Consider the following 11,835-nt stretch of genomic DNA (forward strand, 5'->3'; position numbering starts at 1 on the left):
TGTCCTTGCATTTTAATGGCTTATATTTTCTATTTGATTTAATTTGATTCCCTCATTATGTATACCAAGCTATACAAGGTAATACCAATCAAGTATTCATATACAGAAATGCAGTTTTGAGTATTTGCGATCCGATTATCAGTTGTATTGTAAACTTGCAGGTACTTCTGTTACCAGAGCAACGTAGATTACATCACCTATTTGTTACTATGGTGATACCGACGCAAATAATTCATGAGTGATCATCCTTTAGCGTTTGCATTGAAAGCATTAGCCTTGCTTTCGCTTCCATTATGTATATATATATATATATATATATATATATATATATATATATATACTGTATATATATAGGCCTATATATATAGTAATATGTATAGGCCTATATACTGTATTATGTGTGTGTTGGGGGGGGGGTGATATGTTATGAACATGAAATCAATCGAATGAAATCTTATTTGTCATATATGGGTTGTAAATTGCTCAAAATTTAAACATTAAGAAGATACTGAAAGATCAGTGTAAGCCCTTGGTATTACCTTATCGCAATTTAGCGTATTGAGAGTAATCTTTTCGAATCGGCCTAGACATTTGAGAGCCATCGTTTTGATTTAAATCTTTCAATAACACTTCCAGTACAAAATCAGATTACATATCAGGGATTGGTTTTTTTTTTTTTTTTTTTTTTTTTAAGAGATCGACTCAACCCTTGAAGCAGTTACTTTTGTTAACCTGTGTATTGCCATATCTTTGTAGCAAACAGGAAGATAATATCAATCTCCATACACAAAAACAAAATAATGTTTAGCTCGTTGATAACGCTATTAAATACTAGGGCCCTCTTAAAATGTCTATTAGTGCTTCTAATGTGCTTCCTCAGCGTGTCTAATGGTTCCGTTGCTTATTCAGGCCCAAAATTCGGCAGCATTCCACAAACTTTTTACCATTGAACGTACGTTCCCAAATACCTGCGAAAAAAAAATTAGAATCACTTGCGATTTTCTTCGAACTGAGTTGAGTATTCGGTACGGTAACACGTCAGGTAGGGTAAAGCATCACTCCTATACTATTGAAGCAACTCCACTGGTTACTAATTTATTGTTGTTATTATTATAAGAAATTAAATTTAAATTGTTATTGGAGATTAATCTCTGAAATGGTACCGGCTGTATACTTTATAAAAGCGAGGTTTATGTGTTTTGTTTGTTCCTTGGAGGAGTATAACTAGTATATTATTGGCAATGACCGTGTATTTTATGCACTTTTCAAGTTCTAGAATGCTTTACCCTTTGAATTTGACTAATGCACTTCAATCGTAGTTTTTAAAAGGAAGAGGAAAGGAAAAGTAGAGTCGTTGTCTTGCCCATGGCCCTACTTGGGCCTATTTTTGAAATTTATTGTACAGTAGGCCCTATTAAGCTCCATATTTGGATTTTACCTTTTACATAGACTTCGCATTAGTCACTTAATTGATTACTGAGTCTTTATTCTCCCTGCCAAACGGCACATTCATGCTAGATATAACAGCTTAAACATACGTGAACTTTCAGAAGTCAATTCACTTTAAAGCCACATTTCTTGTTTTATGTCGAAATTTGATTGATCGGTTTCAGTGCAATTGGTATTTTTTCCTATTTAAAGAGAGGATCTGCCATATTTGAATTAATTGCCAGCCAGTTTGTGGTGCAGTTTAAATAATAGTTCAAGTACGATGTTTTTTACGCGTCTTGGTGGTGATGACGAAGAGGAACACTTCCAGCGGGCGCTAGACAATTTCAAAATTATTATATTAAATTTAAATATATTGTTAATGTTTATAAACTTAAAGGAATAGTATAACAAAATCCAATGGAAGGGAATGTTTTAATAATTATTTCTGCTATGTAAAACGTGGCTGTGACGTATCAGACACACACTTTATTTTGTGTCTGCCGTAAAGTTTGATGATGATAATAATAATAATAATAATAATAATAATAATAATAATATAATTAATAATGATAATAATAATACACTTTCATATGATAAATATTATTACTGTATTATTATTTTTTTTTATTATTGTTATAAAACATATAAACTTTTGATAATAACAGTTAGGCCTACCCTTTCAAATGAAGGCACTAAAAAAACACTAAAAAACGTGCATGACTTAAACGATCTGCAATTTAACCATGTACCATATGACGTCAAATTATTCCGTTATGTTCTCCTTTAGTAAACTGTTTTCTTTTAAAAGATTCACAAATGATATATCACAGTTTGAGCAGTATACGAACATTAAAGTATAAAAATCTCTCTTCTTTACTGGCTTATTAAATCATATGGGAATGCAATACTTTTCTCCTAAGTTGTCGTGGATTTGTGTTTCTTAATTCCTTCAAATGCGATTGCAACGTCTGGGCATTCAACTTTAGAACCTAAGGCAATGAACCGCTAGAAATGTTACATTAAAGTTATTTTCCCATTAGCTGACGTCATGCTTGATTTAGAAAACACATTCATGTTTGTTTGTTGAATCCTAAACAACATGAGCTCTCCATTCTAACTGGTTAATAATTGCAGCGCGCGGTCACATTTAGCCAGGTTTCCATGGCTGCACGATATCGCCGATAGCTTTCGGCGAAGCTGATTGGTCGGTCGAATCAGTGGGACAGGAATGTGCTCTAGTGAATTTATTGGAACCAATCATTACATCAGATTACTGTATTACGCTACCATAACCATTATTAAGCTCAGTTTTACACAATAGATCTACTAATATTCAAAGGCTCTTAGTTTCCAATTACGAAAAAGTTGAGACAATTTTTTTCTGTATTTGCGTTTGACATACTCTGTGTGAACCGGTTGAAATGTATCGTATAGGCGTATCATCAAACAACGTATCTCATTTTGAGCTGTACTTTCGGCCTCGATTCAATAATCTTATTTGTATAGCCTAGTATGATACAGAATACAGAACATTAATCTGGTCAAAAAAAATGATTATCCTTATTTAGATAGATGTCTAGTAAGATATATAATCAATTGTCAACACATTTATACAATAGAAAAGAAAAGTATTATTTTCCATTAAGCAATAACACAAAACTGTACGCCGACCAACATTGATAACATTTTAATGTGCAATGAAACTGTGTTTTCATCCAAAACATATCCTTTACAATGACAACCTCCTTAACTAATATAGTATTATGAACATTAATGAAAACATTATGACTTACAATAGCACCATTGGGCCTACTTACTTACACGATTGATCTTTAATGCGATTCATCATATTTACTTCAAAAGAAATTCTAAAGACCACTATCTTTTTTGTGAATTCAGATAATGTTGTTGTTTTTGTTTAATTTATCAGTTTGGGAAGAGGAACATGTCAGAATTAATGCGAGATATGGACATTTATTTGTTCTAACAAAACATACGTTCTTTATTTGAATACCATTGTGCCTGACAACGATAATAACCCTAGCTGCTTTTCTAAGGTAATCACTTTGGCATAGTATTATTTTTATCTAAATGAAACTCAATCGTATTGTAAACAATAAAAATGAACCTATACCCACACCCGATGTAACCACAGTTTTGTTTTTAATTGATAACAGAAATCGTATGGGTGTTTTCTTAATCATCAAATAATTTGTAACACCAAACGAAAATAAAATCCTGGCCCCAAAATGTCTTTGATTTAAAAGTAAAAGTCTAAATGATTTAAATAAAAAAAGACTGATCTTTGTTATGATGAAAGTGTCTTATATGGATCACCGCTGGATTTCACAAAAACGGATGCATTTTTATAGGCTTATTCCACATAGTTATATTTTTATAGGCACAATTAAGGTGTTCTTCAAATGACACTTGTTATATCAAAATTGTTATATCTGGGGAGTGGTAGTAGCAAATGGTAATGACGTTCGACGTGTAAAGACTCATATTCGCGGTCGATGTAAAATACGAACCTATGCGTCGTCCCATAGGGTACAGGCTGACTTGTTTCATTCAGCAGTGATCTTGTTGATGAACTTTGTCACAAATTTCGCCATTATTTTTATTGTGAGATGGCCGTACCCGAGCGTAATTTTTGTAACTGTATACAGTAGTGTGGTTTATGATAAGTATCGCATTTATAATAGGCCCTACATGTCACAATTATTGTAAACTTAAAAAATAGAATACCAACCTTTACTATAATAACAATGTCGGATGTAATAATAAATACACACTTGTAGCGCCTGTCAAAATAGTTTTAGCTTGGGCTATCAATCATGCTAATTGATTATCCAAACCATATTTAGAAAAAAAACAAAAAAAACAAGGATAACAATATGCCGTAATCTTCATTTACAGTAATCTAGAAAATACATTCCAAAAACAGTTATCAAAACTAGAGAATTATAGCAACACATTATGAATTGCACCAGAGAATTTACTGTGTATAAAAGACTTGAAAAATAAGCTTTGAAAAAAATTCTTACATATACGTATAAACATTTCATAATTTACATCGAATAGTTATAGATTCTTGAATTTTTTGGTGAGCATTTGGAATGGAATACATACCACGTTGTATTTCTATTCATGTATTTCTTTATGAAAAACAATTTTATAGGTGGGAGAGCTTTCCCACTGCTGGTATACGACACACACCTATAAGGAATATAAAACAATGCTACTCTAGTTAATTTCCACTAAAAAAATCCCCCCTGGAACGTACCCCGATGAAAAAATGGACCATTCCGGTGTACCACTCTAAACAACTGTCCAATTAGAACAGAGCCTAGGAATGCGTGCTTGTTTCCAAAACAATGCATGTTTATGTATACCTTTGCGCTGCCGTTTTGGACCCATAGCATCACTATCCAAGGGGAGGAACTTTGCGGAACGGTCCATTGAGCAAAACTACAAGTTAGAGCCAAAATCTAGCATCACAGAGATCATATCACTAGTACATCGTAATTTTCATACAAAGGTACTCATATCATGTTCAATCCGGAAACTATTATACTAAAAGCTCTTTTCATAGTAAGTCCTCAAGCCCTATCATGCGCGCCTTTTACGAGGATGATCCTGCCACTACAATTAGGCCTAGGCCTTAAACAACTTTAAACGCCTGACATTTTCTGTCGTGTTTAATTTGCTTTTGTTTTTACTGTTTTCTGAAAATGATTAATCAACAACGCTATTGTCATAATCACCTTGTTCACCGTTGATCCACCATTATCATCATCCATCATCATCATCATCCATCATCATAATAATAACAATCTTCATCATCATCATCATCATCATCATCATCATAAAGTTGCAGATAGACAACCGTAACCCCTCTTACAGTTTTGTTTATAGTTTATGCAAATTTGTTTTGGGCGGTTTGACATCAATCGGTATCAATGAACTTGTATTGTTAATCCATTTCTAAGGAACTCATCCACCACTTTCTGTGAATGTCGCACTTTCTGAGTAAGAGTTTCTATCAGCAAATCACGCTTGTCGGCCATTGCTATGTCTATGATGAACTGGTGTATACTCTCCAGTCCTCGGAATCCCATGTTCACTTCAGAGCCTAGAACAAAAACAAAAGTACAATATATAATATTTCACTTCAAAAGTACCTTTATATTGAACATAGACAGTAAACCGCAAAGAAGCAGTGTAGTTAAGCTACATTGTCTCAGTCAATACATCACAGTATAACTGCGTATGCTATAGTTCATCTTGTAGAGGTGGGATGTTTTTTATGAAATAGCTACACTGTCGGTGCTCGCTCTGTCCTCTCCCCAGACACAATGTACCTTTCTGGGGTGTCAATCAGACTTAACAATGTCCAAGGGGCGGAGCTTAGCGGCTCGCAGATTCGACTACCAATCAGTGTCGTCAACAATATCGGCAAAAGCGTGTAGCGATATCATGGAGAACGAATTTATCCTGGTTTGAAATGTTACGCTGAAGTACTCGATATACTATGCACAGAACTGTGGTGTTAAATGCAGTGTGAATATTTAAGAATTGTTTCAGTTAATTACTGCGCCGTCAGTCGTGTTACAACATTTGCAGTCACTACCTACCTGTATGGAAGTTAGTTGTGCGTGTTGCGTCACCCTCAACCGACACAATTATATTTTCGTCCTCGATAAGCGCTACGTTCTCTCTTCTGTACGATAGTTTGATTTCAGTCATACGCCGACTGCAGTGCATACTGATAGCCTCCGCATCACTTATTTTCTTCTCGCGTTTCGTCCTGTAACTATTAAATGATTCTTGAAAAATGTGTCGAATTACCTGTGAATGGAAAACGAACAAAGTGAAAATATGGACAGAGGTTTGGTTAGTTTGTTGGTGGTTTGCGCCTCATCGCCAACGCCGTTTTATACTGCATGCAATTTTCTATGAAAGTGTAATCTATTCATAATTGACCGTATTTTTTATTAGCAAATGACAGTCGTCGGCCGACGCGCTTCTCTGGAGAACGCAACGCCACGACGCGTGTGCAACGGATTGTTTTTAATGACAATTCGTTCAGACTGCCACTGACAGTCAGCAGAAGGTGTCGTATCGTCTAGCACTCAAAGCAAAGGCAGCGAAGATGGGTTCGTCGGCCGATAGTACGACAATCGTTATATCGACCACAGTGAGTGAGTACCCGTCATCCCCTACACCTTCCCTGAAATGATAGTTACACTTATATACTATTGAGATATCAATACTTACAGAAGAATCTGACGTAATCCGTAGTTGACGAAGAACATTCGACCCGTTCTTCGGACAAGACAGTGTCAGGTAGCGGTAGCGATACGTTCCAAAGATCTTGAACTTAAACGTAGGCTTAGTGAGTTCCGGCTGCCGGTACTCGCTGCCAAATGCTGACAAGTCCAACTTCATATTGTTTCTTGTTGTTTCGGCAACAGCAACATGTTTGTGGTACATTCTGTCTAGACTGGCCATTGCACCGTAAGCATTGCACGAACATAGTATATACTCGTCGCTAAGACCAAGCAGTGACGCCGTATCACCGCGTACACCATCGCAGACGACCATTAGACTAATTTTCGTCTTTTCATTCTTGCAAACATTTCTCATAATGTCCTCTGTGAACTAAAATGATAGATAAAATCATAATGGCATTTAGAAACATATTACATAAACTTAAATTGAACCAGTACGTTGTGATCAATGTTTATGTTGCTTTATCCCAAGGCGTCTGCAAGTTGTTAGGTTTTATATTTACGTGAGTTGTATCCGTCTGAGTGTGATTACAAACGGAAAGGCTTCGATTGTAGCATCCGGAATTTTATCGATTATATAGTTTTGCTGAATTAATCATTGAAGAAAAGAGAGTCGTATCATCACTCTACCTGCGTTAGCTTGAATTTTAGGTTTTCTCACAGTACGAATACCTGTGGCACACCACGCTTTGGAGTGGGGTGAGGGAAACCAGTGACGTAAAAATAGTTGAATCTGAAGGGGTGTAAGCTCAAAATGCACAATGATGCACCCAGAGATCGCGCTTTGTTGTGACGTTGCCTTGAACAACTACGCACATGGTGCATCAAAACGACAGTCGCTAACATCGGAATTGAAATATAACACGGTTAGGGACAGTTAATAGTGTATAATGCGGATACGGAGGGGTTTTTACACTTGACTGCACATAATGTATGCGTGAGCCAATTTCTTGGCAACATTTGTTAATTGTGAAGACGTATCGACGAAATTTCCGTACAGACAGTTCGCCGATATCGTATCGTATATAAATATTGACCTGAATGGGGATTGGTACGGTATACCGGTACGCTTTGACGACACGAGGATTGTCTGACGGCGAAATGTCGATATTCCCCATAGTACACAATCAAAAAATGTTGCTGGTGAAATATCTGTATGCTGTATGTCTGTTCTTATCGAAATGCTTTAACGTCAACTGACATCAGCCCTGAAACCAAAATATAAGCATTACTGCACATGGAGCGTATAGCATATGCAATTACCTGCATTTCTACATTGAATTGAAAATCATCAACTTCACTAAGTAAAAGTGTTGGTTACCCATCATTTAGATTAACAGGTACATATTCTTGAGTGAGTCGAGTGGCCGAGCGTTAAGGCAGGGGCGGCACTAACTACAGCCTTTATCGGCGCTGGTTCCAGCCGCTCCTCGCCCAGGGTTCGGTTGGTAGAACCAAGTCCTCTCGGATAAGGACTTAAAATGGAGGTCCAGTGTATACATCTAGCTCGTGTGCACTTTAAAGGACCCAAGTTGCATCTTTTGGGAGAGTAGGGGGTTACCCAGATGTTATGGTTCATTACAGCCCTGTCGTCGTGGAATTATGTGAACATTAGCTACTATAAGCGCTTCTTTACGGCTGCTATTGGTAGTCGCGGACCACTCTCATACACAGTTCAGCACAAGCACAATCATTTAGGCCTATATGATACGCAATTCAGCACAATCATTTAGACGCCGCAAGTTATGGGTTATTCTCCTACCTTTACCCTTTACCTTTATATTATACGTTCACACCCTCCCTACAATAAAACAGTCAATAAACTGCAAATCAAGGGTCGTGATGGATAGGATGGATAGCGGCGTCATTAGAGCTCAAGCAAGCTCTAACTTATTGATGATGTTTCTAGAGGTACTTGTATAAATGTAGGTCTACTCTATAATATACAATATATGTTGATGATTTATGAAGACATTGGCTTACACAAGGTAGGCTTCTCGCACCGCTCCTTACGACAGTTGTCAATTACCTAAAATGAACGAAGATTGGGAAGGAACGACTGAAATCCCTCCCTGAAGCAATTCCTAAGATTGTCTTTCTCTCTTATTAATATTCCCTATTAGTGTTATTATACTTATTTAATATTTCACCACCACAGAAAGCGTCCTTGTTTCTCGACACTCGATCGTTTGGTATTGACTCGCGTACCACGTCAGCGTCAAGTTAGTTTTGGATCTGTCCGTATTATTTTTCATTTGCCATTTTGATTGTCTCGGAAAGAAGTATTGTAATGTTGTTGAAATTCATGAAATTTTGAGTTCATTTGTAAACAGCAAACAGTTACGAAGATGAGGTGCCCTAGATTAAAAAGCAAAGTAAGCATGCACGATATATTAACATGATATATTAATGAGAGTACTGTGATATAGCACACTTGTGTAAGGTAGAATAAGCCTAAAGGTTTCTACGCGTAGAGTAAGCGTGTGTTGAATATAGAGGCTAACGAGAAGCTAAAGTTCTACATACACTAATTTCATTGTCGTATCGTTCAATTAATTACCGGTTACTAAAACACATTAGTGGCATAATCTGGTAAGGTGACAAACCACTTAACATAATAATGGCGATTTGCAAGCATTTGTCATTGATGTTTGTATCAATGTAAGTTGCACACGACTCAAGAACATGCCAGTGTATAATAAATAGGTGGAGCTGGAACATTTAAGAACGTTTAATTTATTTCTTCATCACCAACAATCATATCCAAGTAGTAAATGTTTAGAAATCCTCGACGACATAGCTTGATAATGTAAAACCTTCGACAATAAAAAAAAAACATTAAAAAAAACCCGGTACGGTATTTAACATAAAAAATATCGAGCAGCAGTAAAAGCCTAGGATAAAATAGAAATGTGACAATTGAACACGACCTCGGATATCACTGATGAATGTATGCACCGTTTTATGCTGATCTCTCAATTTTCATTTTTTTTTCTCATAGCAACTTGCAATGGTCCAAAACTGCCCATTTTTTTTCAAGGCATCCTTATACTTATAGGCATACCTTTTAAATTAATGAGGTGTGAAATAAAATGAATTTGTGGATGGATATTGCGGAATTGACATATAATGCAAATTATTGTATTAATGAAATGCAATGCAGATTTAGATTTTAGTCAAGAAGTCTTGACTGAATTTTACAGATGATTATAATGATGATGATGATGATGATGATGATAATAATAATAATAATAATAATAATGATAATGATGATGATAATGAGCCTAATAATGATAAATATGAAATGCAATGCATCTGTATACATTTACATTTAAGTCAAGAAGTTCTAACTGGAATTTTAATCATTATAATCAGCTAAACCGGTATCCATGCTTTAAAAATAAACATAATACACGTGGATTTAATAATGGTCTGATATTAGGATTTATATAATACAATATTCCAATAATCCGTTGCTCTCAAAATCTGAACATAATCTTTCGAAACAAAAACAAGTCGTTATAATAAAGCTCAAAAAGTCTAGGCCTATTAGATTTTCAACAGGCACACACTGAATATCACGTCAGCACTTTAGTGCCAGAGTAGGCCCACAATATTGTAGGCCTAAATGAGGACAATCAAAAAAAATATTACCCTCATAAAAATACTTCATTAATCGAATGAGTTTTCAAAACTGATTTACGGACAGACATTTTGGAATCATGTGAAGTCATTTTAATGTGAGAAACCAAGAGCGAGTGTAATTCAGTCACTGAAACGAGGTTTGTGATTATCTTGTTGCCCTTTTGTAAGATAAATTTCAAATTGTTTGTATTTGTCTGAATATTTTTTATCGGTATGTTTTTATGTGTTTGTTTGAATAAATAAACCAAACAATAAATAAAACAATAAATGTAGAAATTAAAATTTATAAAGCACAATGTAAACTACATAGCATTAGACAATTAACCTCAGTGACATAAGACGATCAGACGTGAAACACTAAAATGTTACTATTCATTTAGCTAAAATATAAAATGCCTAATCAAGGCATTTTGATTCATTAGACGATTTACCAATGAGATCCCCTTTTTTACCATCATTCATTAACTATTAGGTAATGAGCGTCGGAGGTTGAAATTAAAATCTCGCAGATATTCACTTAGTGCTGAAGGAATGGTGTTAACAGAGCTTCTATTTCTCATCTCGTCTGTTTCTAACCAGTTGGCAATTATTCACTACTATTCTAAAGATGAACAAATGTCCCGGTATTTTCCCAACGTTGAGGGTTAAGCTTAGTTCAGACTAGATCAATTTAGACGCGTTACGCGAACGACGCTACTATAGTCAATTTTCAGTGTGTGGATTACGGTACTCGAAATTAGACGCGCACCGCAACTGTAATCTGTTTCTGTCAAATCGCTACACTTTCACGAGAGTGTTTTCACTGCAATTGACTGCATAGCTGTCCCGACGCAATCGGGAAGGTTCCAAAACGACTGACAAATCGGCGTCGCCGAAAGCTGTCACAGGGTGGCGATAGCATATGCGGTGATTTTATGAAACCAGACTTTAGGCCACAAGCCAGGAGTGTGTGCGTGAACCCTGCCATAGAATTTTGTCGAATTGAAAACAATTCCAGTAGTAAATTTACACACACTCGCGCTTGGTTGGTTGGTGACTCAATCATTAGATAGCGGTGTCTATCTGATGGTCAATTGTCTTTCAATGACAGATGACTAACATTAATAACAATAATAATTGGTGATTAAAGTACCGTGTATTTATACACTATTGGAAAAGTCGTAAATACAACAATTAATGTTATTTACTGTAAAGCTTTGAACTCGAATTAAGTGCCGTGTTCCCTTAGATAAGCTTAGTTAACTGTCTCTATAAATAAGTGGACTCTTATTGGATTCGACAAGTTGTGCGGTGATATATGTTGCAATGTTTCTGGTGCCAACAAAAATTAATGCCTCGACTCTCCCCGTCATGTCTACATTAGCAAATTACTTCAGTGGCTATAGAATTCATGTAAAGGCAATTATTTTAAAACAAAAAGAACAGAAACTAAGTAAATTCAGTGTGAATAAATTATATATATATA

General features: G+C 35.7%; 1 protein-coding gene across 1 annotated transcript in view; it reads right to left on the reverse strand.

The window, feature by feature from the left end:
• Positions 1-2,660: 2,660 nt before the first annotated feature.
• LOC117111227 overlaps positions 2,661-11,835 on the reverse strand; it is a 25,284-nt gene continuing 16,109 nt past the window's right edge. The window contains exons 3-5 of the mRNA XM_033254124.1: positions 6,712-7,095; positions 6,069-6,282; positions 2,661-5,566 (exon numbers count right to left, since the gene is read on the reverse strand). Coding sequence (XP_033110015.1) covers positions 5,391-5,566; positions 6,069-6,282; positions 6,712-7,095 — 774 coding nt within the window. The 3' untranslated portion in view covers positions 2,661-5,390. The remainder of the gene's footprint in view (positions 5,567-6,068; positions 6,283-6,711; positions 7,096-11,835) is intronic.

The sequence above is a fragment of the Anneissia japonica genome, unplaced genomic scaffold, assembly GCF_011630105.1.
Source record: "Anneissia japonica isolate Jap-2015-1 unplaced genomic scaffold, ASM1163010v1 scaffold288008_len1385354_cov213, whole genome shotgun sequence".
NCBI lineage: Eukaryota > Metazoa > Echinodermata > Crinoidea > Comatulida > Comatulidae > Anneissia > Anneissia japonica.